This window comes from Pan troglodytes, chromosome 6 (genome assembly GCF_028858775.2).
Source record: "Pan troglodytes isolate AG18354 chromosome 6, NHGRI_mPanTro3-v2.0_pri, whole genome shotgun sequence".
Classification (NCBI taxonomy): Eukaryota; Metazoa; Chordata; class Mammalia; order Primates; family Hominidae; genus Pan; species Pan troglodytes.
Window position 1 is genome coordinate 92,980,226 of NC_072404.2, and position 21,097 is coordinate 93,001,322.

Here is a 21,097-nt window from a genome sequence, read left to right on the forward strand (position 1 = left end):
CTTGGTTGCATTCTCCCCATCACTTTCAGGTACACCACTGAAACATAGTTTGGTTTCTACACACAGTCCCATGTTTCTTGGAGGCTTTTTTCATTCCTTTTCTTTCTTTTTTCTCTAATCTTGTCTTCATGCTTTATTTAATTAAGTTGATCTTCAATCTCTGATATCCTTTCTTCTGCTTGATTTGGCCATTGATACTTGTGTATGTTTCACAAAGTTCTCATGCTATGTTTTTCAGCTCCATCAGATCATTTATGTTCTTCTCTAAACTGGTTATTCTAGTTAGTAGTTCCTGTAACCTTTTATCAAGGTTCTTAGCTTCCTTGCATTGAGTTAGAACATACTCCTTTAACTCAGAGGAGTTTGTTATTACCCACCTTCTGAAGCCTACTTCTGTCAATTAATCAAACTCATTCTCCAACCATTTTTCTTCCCTTGCTGGCGAGGAGTTGTGATCCTTTGGAGGAGAAGAGGCATTCTAGTTTTTGGAATTTTCAGCTTTTTTGTGCTGGTTTTTCCTCATCCTCATGTGTTTGTCTACCTTTTGTCTTTGAGGTTGGTGACCTTCAGATGGAGTTTTTGAGGGGTCATCCTTTCAGTTGATGTTGATGCTATTGCTTCCTGCTTGGGAGTTTTCTTTCTAACAGGCTCCTCTTCTCCAGGTCTGCTGGAGTTTGCTGGAGTTTGCTGGAGTTCACTGGAGTTCCACTCCAGACCCTGTTTGCCTGGGTATCACCAGTGGAGGCTGCAAAACAGCAAAGATTACTGCCTGCTCCTTCCTCTGGAAGCTTCGTTTGAGAGGGGCACCTGCCAGTTGCTAGCCGGAGCTCTCCCGTAGGAGGTGTCTGTTGGCCCCTGTTGGGAGGTATCTTCCCATCATGAGGCCTGGGGGTCAGGGACCCACTTGAGGAGGCAGTCTATCCCTTAGCAGAGCTCAAGCGCTGTGCTGGTAGAGCCACTGCTCTCTTCAGAGCCAGCAGGCAGGAACGTTTAAGTCGGCTGAAGCTGCACCCGCAGCCACCCCTTCCCCCAGGTCCTCTGTCCCAGGGAGATGGGAGTTTTATCCATAAGCCCCTGTCTGGGGCTGCTGCCTTTCTTTCAGAAATGCCCTGCCCAGAGAGGAGGAATCTAGAGAGGCAGTCTGGCTACAGTGGCTTTGCCGAGCTACGATGGGCTCTGCCCTATCTGAATTTCCCCGGTGGCTGTGTTTATATTGTGAAGGGAAAACCGCCTACTCAAGCCTCAGTAATGGCAGACGCCGCTCCCCGCAAGCTTGAGTGTCCCAAGTCAACTTCAGACTGCTGTGCTGGCAGCAAGAATTTCAAGCCAGTGGGTCTTAGCTTGTTGGGCTCTGTGGGGGTGGGATCCACTGAGCAAGACTACTTGGCTCCCTGGCTTCACTTTCCTTTCCAGAGGAGCGAACGGTTCTGCCTCACTGGCGTTCCAGGCACCACTGGGGTATGAAAAAAACTTCCTGCAGCTAGCTCATTGTCTGCCCACACAGCCACCCAGCTTTGTGCTTGAAACCCAGGGCTCTGGTAGTGCAGGCACCCGAGGGAATCTCCTGGTCTGTGGGTTGCAAAGACCGTGGGAAAAGCATAGTATCTGGGCCTGAGCTCCATCCCTCACAGCACAGTCTCTCATGGCTTCCTTTGGCTAGGGGAGGGTGTTCCCCAACCCCTTGCACTTCCCTGTGAGGCAACACCCCACCCTGCTTCGGCTCACCCTCTGCGGGCTGCACCCACTGTCTAACCAGTCCCAATGAGATGAGCCAGGCACCTCAGTTGGAAATGCAGAAATCACTTGCCTTCTGTGTTCGTCTCACTGGGAGCTGCAGATGGGAGCTGTTCCTATTTGGCCATCTTGCCCGGGAATAAAAATTGTTTCATTTCTTAAAGAAAAATGGACTTTGACAATCTCTATAATAATGTAAAGGAATGTGTCTTTTATTTCTCCGTTTCCTCATATTGATGAGATTGTCATATTAAATAGGATAGCAAAAGTTTGGCCCTATCACTTTAATTAATGTCTATAAGTTAGAGGATTAATATTATATTCAGATATACTAGAAGGCATCTGAAGACAATATACTGATAGCAAATGGAAAAACATCCCAAAGATATCTGACAGGGTACACAAATTCAAAATGATTTATGGTAGAGCAGTGAGTCTGTCATGTGTTATCTTCTGAGATCAGACATCCTTGTTTATCACAGTGTGATATTTTGAAATATTATCAATTCATTATTGCTACAAGAACTGTAGTATGGATAGGTGCATATGATCATTAGTGATATTCCTTATACTGATGATGTTTTACTCTTCTTAAAATAGTTCCTCCTGTATACTCAAAATTCCAAGACAGTATAAGCAGCTCATAAACTGGTAATGTAGGAAAAGAGCATTTGGTGAAGTTAATCTTATAACAAAAACAAAATAGAGGCTGCAAAGAGATTTGGCAAAAATATAGGGTTATTTTAAATTTTGAGGAAATTATGAATATTTTTAACACATAAAGTCTTTTGTAAAATTATTTTTTACAGATTACCATTTGACTTACAAGGAGTTAATGAAAAATTATTCTGAAAAATTATGTGCCTTTTTTTAAAAACATGGGACTTTCTACAAGAGAGACTGGCAAATCTACAAGATTTCAAGCAAATTCAAGTTATAAAATTAAGCAGTCACAGCTAGGATGGTATTTTAATTCTTCCATTCTGTTGTGACCATTCCAGATTCTTTTTAAATAAAAAATTAAGACATTTAAAAAGCTTCTGTTTATTTTAGCCATGAAGAAAGATGGTTTTGTTTCTTCATATTAAAAAATGGTTATGTTTAGCTCATTTATCCAGACCTTGAAATTGATCTTTCATTTACTATAAGTCTGTAAATAATTTTATAATATTTATAAAGAAAACTGGCAGTGACATTTATTGGTCTACATCATCCAGGGAAGCCAGAAAAGCATATATTTTATATACTTTAATTAAAATTTGCTTCAACTGTATGTTAAACTCCTTCCAAATACTGACATTTTAGATAAAGCCCATGAAATGTGTATTTTAAATTTAAAAAGAAAAACAAAACGACTTTATAAGAATTTCGACAATGAATGCAACTTTTACCATTTTAACTAGCCAGTTTCCTGAAGACATTAAATGTGGAAAATGATGCTAAGCAAATTAAGCAAAGACACAATAGCAGAACCATATAGTCTTTGAATATAGGAATGTCTCACTCCAAAGTGCATGTCTTTTTCAGGGCACCACACACTGTTACTACACATATGATCTACATTCTAGACTGGAGAGAGAAGAGGGTTTTCCTTAACTTCAGCAAACAAACCACGTGCATGAAATAAAGGAAAAAGTTGGTTCAACAGAGTCTATGAGAAAATCCTTAGAAGGGCTGACAGCAATCAAATAAAATGGCATATTTGCCCATAAGCTGCTGTCAACTAGGGTGGCTTTAATAAATAAAAGTCACTGGTTGGCCGGGCACAGTGGCTTATGCCTGTAATCCCAGTACTTTGGGAGGCCGAGGCAGGCAGATCACCTGAGGTCAGGAGTTCGAGACCAGCCTGAACAACATGGAGAAACCCCATCTCTACTAAAAATACAAAATTAGCCGGGCATGGTGGTACATGCCTGTAATCCTGGCTAGTCAGGAGGTTGAGGCAGGAGAATCGCTTGAACCTGGGAGGCGGAGGTTGCAGTGAGCCGAGAGCACACCATTGCACTCCAGCCTGGGCAACAAAGGCGGAACTCCATCTCAAAAAAAAAAAAAAAAGTCATTGGTTAACAGCACCACCGCTATTCTGTAAACAAAGCAAGCATCTCTGGAGTATAAATTCTGGTGCTCCATTTTAAGAGGGGCATTAGCAAACAGGAGAATAACCAAAATACTGACATTAGCAAACAGGAGAATAACCAAAATACTGAAAGAATAGTCAAGATATTGAGGAATATTCACCTATGACAAAAGAGCATGATAACTATCTGATATGGCTTTGTTGTGCCCCACCCAAATCTCAGCTTCAATTCCCACGGGTTGTGGGAGGGACCCAGTGGGAGGTAATTGAATCATGGGGGCAGTCTTCCCCATGCTGTTCTTGTGATAGTGAATAAGTCTCATGAGATCTGATGCTTTTAAAAACAAGTCTCCCTGAACAAGCTCTGTCTTTGCCGGCTGTCATCCATGTAAGATGTGACTTGCTCCTCCTTGCCTTCTGCCATGATAGTGAGGCTTCCCCAACCATGTGGAACTGTAAGTACATTATAAACCTCTTTCGTAAATTGCCCAGTCTCAGGTATGAGTTTATCAGCAGGATGAAAATGAACTAATATACTATCTTTATGTATTTGGAGGTCCATCATGACTTATGTCCTTCCTGCTGGCATTAAAGAAAAAAAACTAAGACTAAAATATGGAAAATGATTTGAGATTAGGTAGGTAAGTACTTGCTCTTCACTAGACTATTACAAAATGAAATGGAATTCCTTGTCAGGCAGTAATCTCCCTCTCAATGAAAATGCACAAATTCAAAATGATAAACATGTGACCACCTATCTGGAAGCCATGGACATGATGACTTCACAGAGTGGGCAGTAGTCACTAAAATTCCTACCCTCAATAAAATTATCCAATTTGGGTAAAATTATACCATTTTCCTAAACTATAGTCTTTTTCTAATGAGCGATTTTGTTGTTGTTGTTGTTGAAATAAGATGTAAAATGCTAAATCCATAGGTTGATTTTAATTCCCTAATTCCAATTATTAGCTTTTCCACTTAGCAATTATTCCTTCCTCCTTTTCCTTCCTCCTCTCTACTTCTCCTCTTCCCTCTCCCATGCCCCCTTCTTTACCTCTTCTTCTTCTCTCTGACTTTCTAACAAACACCTTCTTAGCAATTACTATGTGCCAGGCACTACTCTAAATACATTTAAAAGCTCTTTCATTTAATCCTTACTATAACCAATGAGAAGGTGATATTTATTATACACCTCCTTTAGTCAGAGAAAGGTTAAGTAACATGTCCAAGATCACACCAATAAATTTGCTTCTACCACATTTGATTTCTAAATAGTGCTTAACATTGGAAAAAAATTAGCAATGTGCAAAAGGAACCAATTTGTTTATCTTGAGCAGCCAGGTATAAGAGAGTCGCAGCCAGACGAGGAAAACATTTTAGGGAAACATAATTTATATGTTTTTTTAAACTTCAGCAGAAGGAAAGATTATAAAATTAAATGGAATAATAAAGTTAGGAAAGGACCCACCCAAAATTATTTAGATGCCAAAGTAAGCCAATCTCAGCTGTTCTTCTCTACTCTGCCTGCCATCTTCAGCAAGAGCAGTATGGGAGAGAGTGTGGGCAACCGGCTGCAGTAGCAGCTGGGCCTATTTGCTAAGAGGAAAAAAAAAAAATAGTCATTGAAGATAAAGGGAGATTTTGGGTGGCTAGCAGTGTGAGTGGAAACTTGGAGCTTGGCTGCGGAGTCCCAGAAGTGAAAAGCAGCAGTGCTGTCATCAACAAAATTGCAATATTACACACACCATTCACAGGGAGATCACTCCCTGCAGTAGTTCCTTAACTGGCAAGAATTCTTTTCCACCCATAGCAAAACAACCAATGGCAATTTTGTATTTGTTTTCTCACATTAACAGTATTCTAGACATTCAAAAATGAAGCACTACCAACTCTGCTAACTATCCAATAGATATAAATTAGCTGACTAAAAGGACAAATGTCATTTCTAACTTAAAACAATATATTACTATTACTATTTGTTGACTAATATAAAAACTTAAGTGTCTAATAAGCATAATATTATATTCTAAACATAACCACATACAATAAAATCCTTGAATTGTATTTTATGTCCCTTCAGACCAGTACTATAGAAGGCATCTAACGTGTTTCTGAGTGATAACTGCTTTATTAGTGTGTAAGCTATCTCATTGGTAATGGTTTTTTAGTTTTCTCATTTTTATTCTTGTTTAACTTTATTAATTTTTAAATCAGAGATAATTCAGTTTTTTTTCTCCAGATAGGAAAAATCCTTCTGCAATCCTAAAATATATCAGACTTCAGTTTGGGCATACACATTTTGGAGCAAGCAAAAAATATTTGGCAAAAAAATCTGTCAAAAACAGTGCCCAGTACATAACTTTTGTCTTACTTCTGAGCAGTATAATGACAAAATGCTATTTCATTCTTTTGATTGTTTTTTTAATTGTATAGTTGACTTACCTATAATATTTTCCTTCTTATTATGGTTATTTAAATATTATTACAAGCGAATTTTGCTTTGGGGAATTACAAGGAAATTAAACCATATGAATGTGTTACAGGAGTTTAAACACATTAACTTCTTATGACTGTAACAATATAATAATAAAATCAATATTTTGGGTGGCTCATTAAAGCCATTCTAGTATTTTATAGTCCTATCTTCTCCATCTACTTTCTTCTTTCTGGGCAAAATAAGAAAAAATTATTTTCTTTCTCATATTAATGGAAATAAACAATGATTTGGATAATTGAATGTCCCAACAACTAAAATTATAACATTTGACTTTGAAAAAAGTTCTTTCTCTTTATAATTTACGTTTTGATTATGGGTGATATGGTTATTCTAAGAATATACCATATGGTTAACTCAAGTTTATCCAGACCTTAAACTGATGGCAAGCTCAATATTCTAGTACTCATTCTAACCAATTATAAAGTATTTGTGGTTACCATTCATCTGACCAAAAATATGTGTAACACTTATGCTTTGTGACAATGTCAAGCTTAAAATTGCTTTTTCCTTTCTTTATTTTCTGTTTGCTTTTATTATATTATTTATTTTGCTTAGGATCAGGAAAAATAAGTTATGTCAGTTTCATCAATAATACAGCTGTTTTCAAAAGAAATTATTTTTTCCTTACCATTATATTTCCTAACCCTTTCTTTAAACATATATCATTTTTGCTTTGCTCAGGATTATAGAAGTGATCCTAATTTCTATAGACTTCTTTTTATAGATTATCTTTAGTTTCTAAAAATAAAATAATCCAGTGCTTCTCATTTCTATTTTTATTTACTGTTTATAATAATAAGGTATGGTGACAAATGTGTGCTTTCTTCTGAATATGACATTTCTATTTATGCCCATTAGTTTACAGTTTGTGTTAAGTGCATTGTATTTAATTAAATAATTATAGTATAGTACCAAAAAAAACAAACTTAAGGATATAGCATTTCAAAATATATTATCAATTGATTTTGATAAAATAAGTACATGAAAAAACATTTTTGCTTGGCTTATAGATATAGTAAAATCTTAGTAAAATGAAATTTTCATAAGTTCTTTCTCAAATAACCTGGGTTGAGAAAGTCAAATAGCTTTCATAAACTAAGTAGAATGATAAAACATAGCCAGTGCTTTTCCTTCTCACTATGTTACTACCAATAGCTGTGCTTTTAAAATGATAAATGAAAGACAAATGGCCAAATTATTCATAAAACTTTTGCACAGAGACAGACTGACAAAAAAAAAAATCTTGCTTTGGTCAATTGGGCCTTTCTGAAAAAAAAACAAAGATGGGTAAATTATCACTCTTTCCCAGTTCTGACTTTCTTTTCTTTCTGCTTTGTCATGGTATTATTGTATTCGTTCTTTTTCTCTGTTTCTTCATAATTTGTCACTGTAGAAATGAATGAAATTGGAAATTGGGAGATCATGATTGGAGCAAGTGGGAAGAAAAGTTGAGTCAAATGTGACAATAATCATTTGAATGGCCCAGATGAATTCATACTGTCCTCTGCCACAGCCTCAAACTATATCTTTTAATAATTTACAGATATTTTCTGAATAATTTTAAAGCAGTCCTGGATTTCTCTTCAGAACTTTTGTAATGGAAGAGTTGAAGCCAAACTAGTGCCTAATATGTTGCAAAAGGGGCAGAAGAGAAATAGTCTCATCATATCTCCTGTATTCTCAATGCTCTCCCAACACTATCATTTCATTTTCTGCCATCTCTGTTAGGAATTGTATGTGGTATTCAGCAAAAGAATTAAGATTGGTAACACTAGTGTGAATAGATATAGATATGTATCTATATAGATAGAATTAAATTCTGTATATTAAATGCAATACATAAAGTATATTCAGTACCTAAAGTTTATTAGATTCTAAGATTTGAGCAATAAAATGCAATATAACTGCCCTCAGTATTTTCAGACTCTAATTGTGAATTTGTAGTAATCATATTTCTCATACAAAAAATCTGAAAATTCCTCAAAGCCATTTAGAAATGGGGGAAATTAAATTTAGCAAGGACAAAGAACGTGTGATACTAGTGTGTGTGGTAGAGTCATGTTCCCAGTGGAATTAAGTTAATTTCTGGGAGAATACAGTGCATTATATGCAGTGGGATGATTGTGGGCACATGGCAGGATGGTGCAAGGCAAGGTATGACATAGCTAATTTGTTCATAACATCTTGCCCAAGCTCCTCCTATTCATGTTCAAGACTGAGCTTTGGGTCTCTTTTCAGCCCCAACTTCATGCTTTCATAGCATCCCTTGATATATAAAAAAAGCACCCTACTTTATTACGACCTGTCTCCTTTTACAACTGGATCTTAAGCTTCTTGAGAACTGGGTTTGACTAAAAGCTATGTGTGAGAGTGTGTGTGTGTGTATGTGTGTGTGTGTGTGAAACTTCTTATTTTAAAATAGTTTTAGATTTACAGAACAGTTATGGTGAGTACAGAGAGTTCCCCCATACCTATACCTAGCTTCCCTTGTTTACAATATACATTGTATGGTACATTTATCAGAGTTAATAAACCAATATTGATACATTATTATTAATTAAAATTCATACTTTATTTAGATTTCCTTAGTTTTTATCTAATAATCCTTTACTATCCCAGGATTCCAAACAGTATACCACATTATGTTTATAAAACTGGATTTTTTATTCTTAAAATCCTAGCATGATGCTCAGTACCTAAAGCATTGAAGAAGCTGAACAAATACTTATAAATGATTTAATAATAAGCCAAATCTACTTAAAAATTATAGGCTCTTTTAATTCTCTGAAGGCAATGATATGGTTTGGCTCTGTGTCCCCACCCAAATCTCACCTTGAATTGTAATAATCCCCATGTGTCAAGGGTGGGACCAGATGGAGGCAATGAATTATGAAGGCAGTTTCCCCCATGCTCTTCTTCTGACAGTGTGTGAGTTCTCGGGAGATCTGGTGGTTTTATAAGGGGCTTTTCACCTTTTGCTCTGCACTTCTTCTGCTGCCATATGAGGAAGGATGTGTTTGCTTCCCCTTCTGCCATGATTGTAAGTTTCCTGAGGCCTCCTCAGCCCTGTGGAACTGTGAGTCAATTAAACCTCTTTCCTTCATAAATTATCCAGTCTCTGGCAGTTCTTTTTTTTTTTTTTCATTCAAAATATTCTGCTAATTTAACGTATATTTTAGAAAGAGGAGATCCTTACAAGGCGCTAGGACAGTGGTTTCTGGGCTGGTGTCCAAGATCAAGGAGGAAATTGTTGTATTCTGTCCCTTGAAAAGATTATGATAGTTAACAAATGCACATGGTCACTTTACCTATTATTAATGTGATTAAAATTAAAGTGTTTAAAGCAATAAACTTTGTTAATTACTCATTATATATAGCTATCCACTATTTCCCAAAGCTATATCCATTGATTTTACCCCAAAAGAATTTAAGGGAAAAAACTTTAGAAAGCCTTTCTCTATGATAACATAGCATCCTGTGCACTCTGAAATGAATTACGTGTTTTAATATGTATATTGTGTGGAAACAACACAGCTTTATCGTGCATGGTGAGCAATGAGGTCATTCATAACAATATTAATGGAATGTCTTAATTTTATCACACTGTTGGGCAGTTCTTTATAGAAACATCAGAGCAGATTAATACAGGCCATGATCAAGATGTATAACAAAGGGGATGAAGTGGTAAGCGACATCTAATTTCATTTCTCCAGGAAAACTTCTCTTTGAGACATGGAAGAATTTTTGAATTTTATAAAATGCTTTTCCATGATCGATCCATATTAGATGTTTTCTCATCAGAACTCAATCATAGCTACATCATGCTACAATTTACACCATCAATAATCTTTAAAAATATTTAAATTATGTGCTAAATTGTCATCAATGAATAGGCACACTTTATATTTAATACAAAAATATGCAGATAATGGTAATATAGTTAGATATCTATGAATCTAAGTATATTTATCAAGATCAAGGCTGTGATTTGGACATTCAACACCACCCTTAACCTAGGGGATGAAGCTAAAGGAGGAATAAATGAAAAAGGTAATATGAGCTTGAGGCTTTTTTGTAGCATCCTTCCACACACACAGCCCAGTGTTTCTCATAGTTGAGTCTTCACTAAGAATCACACACAGGACTTGTTAAAACAGAGATTCCTGAGCCTCAGAATTATTGATTCAGTAGATCTGATTCAGCAGCTCCCAGGGAATGCTGATGTTGCAGTCCATGGACCACACTCTGTGTAGCATTCATTTAACTCCAGTTTCCATCTCCTTTCTGACCCAGCTCAGAAGCAGAGCAGAAGAAAATTATAGTAACATCATCTCCTGTGCAATGTAATTCAATCAAGACTTCCTGCAGGTGAATTATTTAGCAGCAGCTCTGAACCTTCTAAAAAATAAAGTTAGCCTTTATAGTTGTGTTATTTTGACCATAATATGGAAGCCAACTAAATATATACACATTTCAATTCAGTAGATACCAAAGCCCAGGCGGTAATTATAGCCTTTAGGAATGATTTGAAGTGAATTTATTCCATCCCCAAGGGTCTTACAAAAAATTACTTCTTGCCCTGAAGGACCTTTAAATATATTTAAAAACAATTACATAAATTAGAAAGTATTATAAGATACTATAACACCATATCATTCATCTTTGTGATACATTTAAATTTTTTTCTACCAAAATCATACGAGATAGGAAGTGTTCATTAGTCCCTTTATAATGATGAGGAAAGGAAGCCTCAGTTCGATGGTTTAGCAAGAATAAGACAGCATCAAATAAAATATACTGTAGATTCAAAAATTGTAAGTCCATACCCTTTCCACTACAGCATACTATCTCCTAATACAAGTTTCAAAAGTGTTTTGGAGAAACGCTTCTGAAGCCTGGTAAGGAGAAGAAAGGAGCCCTACATTTCTATACTTGGAAAGGACCTGAAGTTCATAATAAACTTTGTGACTCAGTGTTAGGAAAAAAGCAATCAGGAGGAGTAAACAGCTATACACAATGCTGAGAGCACATTTCCTATTTGACTTTACTTCCACAGTGTATCTTAAAGCCCCTCTCCATTCCCATCATTTCCTGGGAAAGAACAAGTCAGGAGGGAAAGAGTCAGTGTCCTCAGCTGACCTCTGTTTTCACCCTCTTTTATTCTCATTTTCTTTGCTGCTGTTCTTTTCCGGTTCTGAAGTTGATCTGGCTACCTAAAATCACCCCTGAGACTTATTCTTAGGGATTCTGTTCCACCACTCTATCCTGTAAATAAAACCCCCTTTTTATTCTGGTTTCCCTAAATTAAAGCTCAAAACTCAGAGAAAACAAACCAAAAGTGCATAGAAATAGGTTTACATCAATAATATTTTAACTGACATTTAACTCCAGTTTAGCTACAGAATACTTGGCTGGCAGGCTCTGCTCTCTCCTGTGCAGTGCCCTAATTCCTCTCCTCTCCAATTGCCACAATCCTATGTTGCCTGAGAGCATCAGCTTCCCAGCGGAAAAACAGGTTGGAGAAAGAGGGCACATTGTCCAGGTGGCTAGTAAGCTATTTACTTAGTATTTCATTATTTCCTACATCATGGATTTCAACCAATTTTCAATACCTAGTAAGTTTAAAGTTTTTCTAAAAAATTCAAAGGTTATGTTTTATATTTATTGTGTTAAACAAAAATGAAACAAATATTGAAGGTAGACAGAAGGCCAATGAATACATATCTTTCACTAAAAGTATGTTTTCTTTCCCCTTTTGGCTTAAGGTGAGGAAGAAATCAAAAGTATTTATCTGGAAGAGAAGTAGAAGAAGAGAAAAAGAGAGAAGGGGTGGTGCCAGCCTCACAAAGGGGTACACAGAATTAAGTAAAAACAGAAAGGGAGGAGGGGGTATAGTGATAACCCAGAAATGACAAGGATAACACAAGACAGATAGAAGGAGGAGGAGGAGAGGAAGAAGAGAAAGAGAAAGAGAAGGAAGAAAAACAAGAGGAAGGAAGTAGAGAAAAAGGTGGAGGAGAGAATGTAGATGAAAGAATTCAACTGATGTGTCAGGAGGGTGCCTGGAGGTCCCAGCTGTTTCACTAAATGCAGCACTGATGAGAAAGAAGGTGAATAGACAGAAAGCCCCAGCCTTTTCTCTAACATATGTTATGCTAAAGGGGCCATAAATAGTTGTCCAGGATTCCTCAGTTTCATGGGTATTCCTGCTTATCCCACCCCATCATCTTTTCCTTTGGAAAACACAGTTCTAAATCATTTTGTTTTATTCAGATACTCACTTGATGAGCACTTGTTGAATGCCTACTAAGTGTCAGGAACTGTGCATGGCACCAGATATCTTATCTGTTCATCTAAGGGAAGGCAAAGTGGGAGACTTTCTTTCACTTTCCAAGTAAACAACACATGCTGAGCTGATAGCTGCCTATAGGACACTGTTTAGTTTAACTTTAGGCAGTGTGGTCTGGCCTTAGTAATATTAGTTCTATTGTGCGTTACAAAGCTGGGCCTACAATTACCTTTGTTAGTACTGTTTATTTTGTGGATTTGGTCTGTTGTCTCCAAGGTGCCATCAGATAAAATTCCAACTTCCCTTAAAGTATAAACAAAATAATTCTTACAATAACTTACAAACATGAGAGACATCAATATTCTTTGCTCCTTCTAGTTATCTACTCTAATAAGAGCTGGTGTTCATTAAAGAAAATCTTTGCTTTTAAGTAAAAATCTGATGATTAAGGATCTCTCTTCATCTTAAGTTGTAATTTAACAATTAGCTCATGATTGCTTTTAGAATAAAAAAGAGAACAGCATAGATTAATTCTCTCTGAATCTCATCTGATTTACTGAGTAATTTATAAAAACTTCCTAAGGGTTAAGTATTCTGCACAGTAATCTGCATTATCTCATGTAATCCTTTCAAATTTTTGCAAATTATGTTTTACCACTTGAAAGATAAGAAAATGCATATTCAGAAAACCTAAGTAACTTGCTCATGCCATGCAGTCTGAAGCCAGATTCAAATTAGATATGCCTCATCCAAAGTCTAGGGAGTTTTAGGCCACTGAAATTCGAATGTAAGAGTGTTTTCTAATACCTGGGCCTAAACTAGCTGCTATGTTTCCTATGCCAAGGCTACAAGCTAAATCCTTGAGCATAGCACAGTGATGGCTGAGAGTTTAGGTACCAAGGATGGAAGTGAAACACATTTCTAAGTCCCAGAAATCAGGCATGACAATAGATTTCTCTTTTATTTTTTCATACCAGTTGTGGAGGTAAGGTTACCAAGGCAAAGGAGCCCTATGGTTAGAATATCCTGAAATAGGTGTTAGAACTAGGGCTGAAAACTTCTCGAGTAATCAGTTGTCTTGGCCACCATAGGGCCATATGAAGGAAAGATAACAATTCCGCAGAGATGTCTTTTCTTGAAGTCATCACTGTTTTTGACCAAAAATGTTCTCTTAATATCAGAGACTGCAACACTTGGTGTAAATGTGGTATGGACATGTCCTGTTCATTCCTAGTCCAGAATATCCAGACTATAAAATACCCAGTCTTGTCACTATCATTCCTATCATGAGTGCAAAGAATAATGCTCACTTAAGACTAAGGAATTAATAATAACACTGATGTTTTCTCTTATGCCTCCAATGTTATTTAAGGCTTTACTGTGAAAAAAATATCAAAATAACCATCATCCTTTGTATAAGGTACAGAGTATTACAAAGTGTCATATGTTACACTAGAAACTACTAACTTATGGCCCTGTCTATTAAAACCAAGAAAATAATCTAAATCTTCATTCTGCACCCTTTGGAAAATATTATAAATGGTATAATTTTAGTTTAGTTTTGTTTTTAACTCTCAGAGACTGAAATTATAAGACTTTAACACTGGGATGGCTATGTATGAAGGGGCATGCATGCATGCAAAGTGATATTTCTGGATTCCTGCAGACTAAATTCCTCTATTAAACCACAGAAGAGTTTTATATACAAAGATAAAGAAATACATCTTTGCACATACTCCCACTAAGAAGTCTCAATGATGATTCCTTTAAATGTCTTTGATGAAATAAAACTGACTGAGCAGATTGTTAGCAATAATTTTCACCAGTAACAACCAATTTCATGGTTTGGTGCTTTATTATGTGGTCATAGAACTGAGGCCACCAAGTGATCTCATCCCAGAAAGAAACAGAGGCCCTCTCTGTGTAATACTCTCAGCTCTGACTAGATGACAAATCTGACCTGGATAGCAAAACAACAATATGACAACATAATTTTTAAAGAATATTTCATTATGACATCATAGCTGTTGAATATATTTATTAATAAAGAACAGGCATTGATTATATATTATGTATAGAATACTTCCCTTGTAAAGCTGAAAAAATGATTTGATACACATAAATTTTCCACTCCAAAATTGACCCAGTTCATATATAAATTCACTGTTAATATATGAACTGTTTTTTCCTAACCCTGAGCTTCCCTCACCCTATTTCCATACTAAAAGATAACTGTTTTCCCACTGTAAAATGCAACATCCAGATAAGAATTTAATAATTCATAGAAACATTTGGGGACTTTCATATATCCAGATGCACTGATGTGATACATGGACAATATTTGTCTGTAGCAAATATAAAAATGCAAATAATAGCACTCTAAAATTCATAGGAAGCCTCTCTCCCCAGAAAGCATATTTTATATAAAGCAGACTCAACAAAACATATTGTAATTTCTCACAACTTATCCAGTGATATTTTTTATAATATAAACTATTTCTTAATAAATCCACCACTTAATTCTCACTGTCTCTCCCTGAAGCTCTGGGCACATAGGCTAGTGTTTCGTCCTGGGTCCTATTTAATCACTCTGCTTATGAATCATGTCTTATGACCAGTTTTTATTTATTAACACCCAGAGATGTGTGACTAATGTCACTATTGATAATACCAGGCTATTGGATGAGGAACCAAAGCTATGAGCTGGGTCAGGAAAAACTGGCTCAGTCACTACCTCATTTTTTATTTGCCTTGGGTATAAAATAAATACCATGGCCTCCAGAATGATCATTCAGAATATTTATTTAACATTGTGCTGTTTTAGAATTCTCTGTCAATTATTTTCTTGTAAATGGAATGAATTCTAAAATGTGTGTTGTAGAGTGAATACATGTAACAAATCGATATGTGTACACTACAGCAAAAAAAAAAATATATAGGCCATGAATCTTGGAAAATTCACATACAATGTAATCATCTTCTGAGTTATTATAACTAGAGGTCAAAGATATGGAAGATGAAATTTGGAGTGAGTGCAATCTATCAAGATAAATCATATGTTTTATGCGATTTAAGAGCAACTTTATCCTGTCTTCTATATTAGCATTATCCTAGCACTTGTTGAAATATAAACTCATAACATTTTCAAGGTTTTTCTCTTTAGGACCTGTTTCCTTCCAATATTCTCACTTTGTATCAGTCTGCAAAAACATTAATAATATAAATAGTTTTTAGGTGATAAGGTGCATTCACAGATATTGTTGTTTCACTTGATTTTCTCAAAAACCCAGTAAAATGTACAGGCAAATTACCATTACTACCCCTATTTTCAAATAGAGGAAACTGAGATGCAGACAATTAATTATCATTATTATAAGTGGGGAGTACAGAGCTGGAGTAGAGGCCTCTGATTTCAAATCCTGAGCTCTCTGAACTATGATAAATCTGTATTTAATTGATTATAATACCCAATACAGATACACTAATTAACACTCTATCACAAGTTCTATCTGCATAAGTATATATTCCATGTTTAAATCTACATGTATAATGTTAACATATTTTAGGAATGCTCTTCTGCCATATCCATGCCTTTATTTAAATGTCTCTTCACCAACTATTCTAGGAGAACATTTTGTGCTTAAGCAGCAATTCTCCTTGATTTCTGCAACTGCATTCTTGCTTATTGAGACTTCAAACACCTACCACTGTCTGCCAAGCTCCCATGATTGAATTTCTGGGGCTTTCCATGTACATCGGTATTTCTTGCTCAACATAGGTCTTGGCTTATTTGTTTTTTCTTCTCTGAGCTCCATTATCAAGAAGCTTATTTTTGCCTTCCCTGTAACCTCATTAGTGCAGGATGGTGAAAGATAAGGAGAGAACAGATATCAACAGAAGGAAGTAGATGAATCCACCAGGACTTTTCTCCCTTCATTCTCTCTTTCCTTGGTTTCTGTCCTGAGGACCACAGTGTTTTTCAAAGAAACCCTTGGGGAAGAATATTAAAATTTTGCATTAATCTCACCAATATTACCCTATTGAGCTGGGATAAAGTTAGCTATAATGCATAACTATTCATGAACTTTTAAATATTTGCCTGATACAGCCAAACTCAACTCAAATCTTGACTGAAAATTTTTACAAAGCAGGACAGCATCTTGCCATTTTAATCTTTGCTACATTTTTACTTATTAATGTAATTTACCTTGTAACTAGAAAATACATTAAAAGATTTATGTATTGCTTCAACAAGAGTAATTATCTCATCATTTTATCCACCAGGCTTGCCCTAAGCCAGTATATTTTCTTAGTATTAGTGTGCAGTGAGATATTCAGTTAGAAGAGAGAGGGATTCAATATTACCCCATTGGGGCACAAGGCAGTAGGAAATCAACTAGAAAATATTCCACACCTCTTACTACCCTTGTACCTTGTCTCCTTCTCTCTCTCTCTCTCTCTCTCTCTGCCTTTTCTCCTCTTTAATCCTAATGATCCCTTCCTTTCCAGCTCTAGTTAAGAACATGTCATTCCCAGAAATAGTAATGGAGAATGAAGGGGAGAGGAAAAGGGCAAATCTCTGGACATTTTTTTTCTGAACATATTTTTATATAATTTAACTCACGCTCTGTATATGATAAACTTTCTCCTCCTCCTTGGGAAGAAACAATAGGCTTGTGTTTTCAAATGCCATCTTAAAAGTGAAGAATATGAGAAAAATGCCTGCCTTTCTCCCATACAGCTTAGATCATCAACTGTGAAAAGAATTTCTGAATTATTCTAGTAGGCTACCTCCAGGGAGCCTCCTGGATTTCCTTGCTAGTGGTCAGGCAGCGGTGCACATATACCTAGTGCCTCTTATATTGAAAGATTATATACTCATTTAAATATTAATTACTTAATTCACTTGCTACTGAACACTTGTCATTACTGACATTATTCAAGTCAGCAAAAGATTAATCTGTAATATCTTATTCCTAGTTTTTGAAGACTTCTAAAATATTCACTGAATTCCAGAGTGTTGAGAGATAAATGGGCTGTTCATATTGTATTGGTGGGACTGAATATCCCTCCTCTGACAGTATATATGCTCTTCTTTTCACTGAGGCCCCTGAGGTGCAGTAGGCATTTGCTGCTTCAGGTAGCATCTCCAGTGTGATCTCTTAACTGACTTTACTAACTAAATTGCACAAGTAGGAACATTCTATTTTCAGGTAACTCTCTCTATTCTGCCTTTGTATAAAAACATCATATTGTGCATTTTCAGCTGGTTCCATTAAGTTCAAAGTTAAGGGAAATCCTGTGGGAGTTTTCAGTCTAGTGTACATATAGATACTAGCGATTTTACTCTCACACCATATGACACCACTCATAACATCAGTTACATTTATTTCTTTGAATGAAAGTGACATAATAAAGATGAACTCGATAATAGTATTATGCATAACATTTACTTGTATCAGAGAACTTTGGTATTTTTTGATCAAATTATTAACTCTCTTATGAAATATTAAAATGTGACCTGTTGGAAAACACACTGATATTGAACCATGAAAGCACAAGTACCCCAATAATAAGGTATAAAAGGTTAATACTAGATATAACAGAATTGTAGCTTGCAAAAACTGGCAGCTTATCTACTTGTCTACATAAGAAAAACAATCAATTATATTTTTTTGCATTTTTATTTGTCCATATTCCATCACATCAAATTTGTACATGTTGACATCTTTGATGATAAACTTCTTAGAAATAGGCATTTTGATACATACCATGATACATCTTCCCAAGTTAAAAGATTAGTGTTAATTCTGGGCACTATATTTTAAACACTTTACCAATTTAATATCAATGGATTTCTTAAATTTATATTATCTACTGGATAGTATTATAGGAAATCTGTTTAAACTAAGAAAATATCCACTATTCTAAAAATGAAAAATTTCTATAGTCAACTTTTACTGAAGATTGTCCAATAAAAAGACAAAAAGGCCAAACATGTCACATAAAATTGAGGACTCCCTTTTTGTTTCTCCTGATAAATATTCTACCTGTACTTAGAAAATACAAGCTTCTGTTCTTTCTACAGTGGGGGACAATTTAAAAGCTTACACAATTGAAAAATGATTCTTATGTAATCCTGAGTATTACATCTGCTATCTGTCTCAATGTCTCAATGGCTGGTGATAATAAATACTTCTTTGCTGACAATTTATTCTGAATTTATGTTAAGTCAGCAAAGTCACTTTCTCTGAGCATGGTTTTGTTTATTGTTTGTTTGTTTACAGGAGGAATTACCAAACCTATTCATGACTGGCTTGTATTGGTCCTGATGCAAAATCTATCTTTTAATCATTTATTTATGAGTATGATGTTGCCTTACAAGACAATTGTAGAATGAAATATTTAAACATTTGCTGTTAGATCTTCATTAAGGCAATATAAATTTACACTACAAATGCTAGTGAATACTAATACTTTAATCCATATTAGCCATTTTACAAGCATTGTCATAAACTATTTTCCTTTGCCACACATGAAAAAATTCTAATAATCAATTCAACTGGAAAACTAATTTATATTAGTTGTTAATCATTTTAATTGCATGATGATGACAGTTATGGGTAGGGCATCATTTTTCTCCTCAGGATTTTTATTTTCTCCTCCTCTTACCTCCATTATGGAAACAAAACAAAACAAAAACAAAAAGAACAAATTGCACCCCTATTTCTATAGCCCTTTCCCAGCATCCTTGTTTCTCATATGCATAAACTGATATTTAAATATCTACTGTTAACTTGGTGGATTCAGCCTCTCAAGGCTATTTACAACCTGCTTCCTCCCTTCCTGTGTTCCGCGGGCTAGTGAGTGAACTCCTTATTGATAAAATCCAATGTTTACAGACAAAAATAACATCTCTAAGTTGACATGTGATTTTGCACTGTTTTCAGATGAGGTGAGTATGACACATTAATCAGAGGTACTTAGAATTTTAGGTCAGTTTTGCAATAAATTTTTCAGGTGCATTTTAAAGGTCTTTGAAGACCATAAGCCTATGTTAATGTTAAACGACTTTTTTTTTCTTTTTTCTTTTTCTTTTTCTTTTTTTTTTTTTTTTAAACAAAAGGATCTGGAAAGGTAACCTACCTTTATGTGACAGGCGTAACCGGGGGTGGGTAGTATCAGCTGTATGACCTCCTGTCCAAAGCTCCAGTAAGTAACCCCACAGGAGCAAGGTGATAATGTGCCCGGCGGATGCCATGCTGCCGTGTTCACCGTCCAAGCCCTCGCTCCTCACTTTAAGGAGGGTCTGAGTTTTACTTAGGACTTCCCTCCAGGGGCAGCGTGCGAGAGGCTTTGTCAGAAATCGAACGCGTTGTCATCAGAAAGCACAGTTCCGAAGTGCCATTTGTCAGGCTGTATTTGGCTATGTAAAACCTTTCTTTCCTCGGGACAGTTGTTTATAAGCCGGGAGCAAGAGGACATTCCAAAGAGTGAGTCTTCAGAGCCATGTCCTGTCTAGAGCGCTCTTCAGCAACTACGCCGGTAGATTCAGGAAGAAGCTGTATTTTTCAGTCACTTGGGCAAAGCTGTTCATTCAGAAAAAAAAAAAAAAAAAAAAAAAGAGAAAAAAAAAAAACCGAGCACACGCACTCCCTTCTCCCGTGGAGGTCCTCTCTTCGGGCTCCTGGAAGCCTCTCAGAAGTCAGCCTCTTGCACTGACTTGCCAAACTGCTAGCTTTAATTCACCTTTCACCTTGCTAATTAAAAACAAGAAGTGCCATTCCCTCTAGGAGTCGCAGGATCCACCCAGCAGGGATGCAGTCTGTCAGTGGCTGTTTACAGGAAAGTTCAGGCAGGGTTGAGCAGCGTACTTGCTGTTTCTAGGAAGTATTTCTGGTCCACGTGCCCCGCTCCCATCCTCCCTCCCAGTCATAACCAGCCCCACGTTACTCAGCAGCAGGAGAGAAGTCCACATTTTGATGGGGGAAATGGGGAGTTCGGGAGGGGTGATGACATAGACTGATTATTTAAGAATAGGTGACAGACAAGGATGTGGCATCAGAAAGCGCTTTTAAATTCTTACCAAGATAAATTGACCTAAGTTGAATAAATCCAACTTCTTCTGAAAATAATCTATTTGTAACCATCCAGAATCCAAATTCTGTTTTTCACTGTTGCCATAAGGTTTTTTCAAAATTAAGTCTTTTTCTATTACTTATATCTTAGGGATGTTATTTTTAAACTCTTTTAAGAAAAGTGTGTTTCAAGAGCCTGAAAAAAAAAAGTTCATCTGTGATTGTCTCATAAATTTGATAGAAATGATAAATTATTTACTTAAGCAAATTGGTCAAATGAAATTAAAGGCAAATCCTTTGTCCTAAAGCAATTCCTAAATTTTACTTCAAATTTAAGAATGTTGAAGTAATTTCCCCCAGGTAAGGTAACTGGCAAAGTTGAGATTCACCACCCAAGGGATTTCTGTAAAGCAGGTATTAGA

The 21,097-nt window shown here is 36.1% G+C and overlaps 1 protein-coding gene across 2 annotated transcripts in view; it reads right to left on the minus strand.

The window, feature by feature from the left end:
- Positions 1-20,509, minus strand: part of SEMA3E (semaphorin 3E) — a 283,057-nt gene extending 262,548 nt beyond the window's left edge. For both annotated transcript variants that reach the window (XM_527803.9, XM_054687610.2), the window contains exon 1: positions 19,744-20,509. In XM_527803.9, the coding sequence (XP_527803.7) occupies positions 19,744-19,858 (115 nt within the window). In that variant the 5' untranslated portion in view covers positions 19,859-20,509. The remainder of the gene's footprint in view (positions 1-19,743) is intronic.
- Positions 20,510-21,097: the final 588 nt, after the last annotated feature.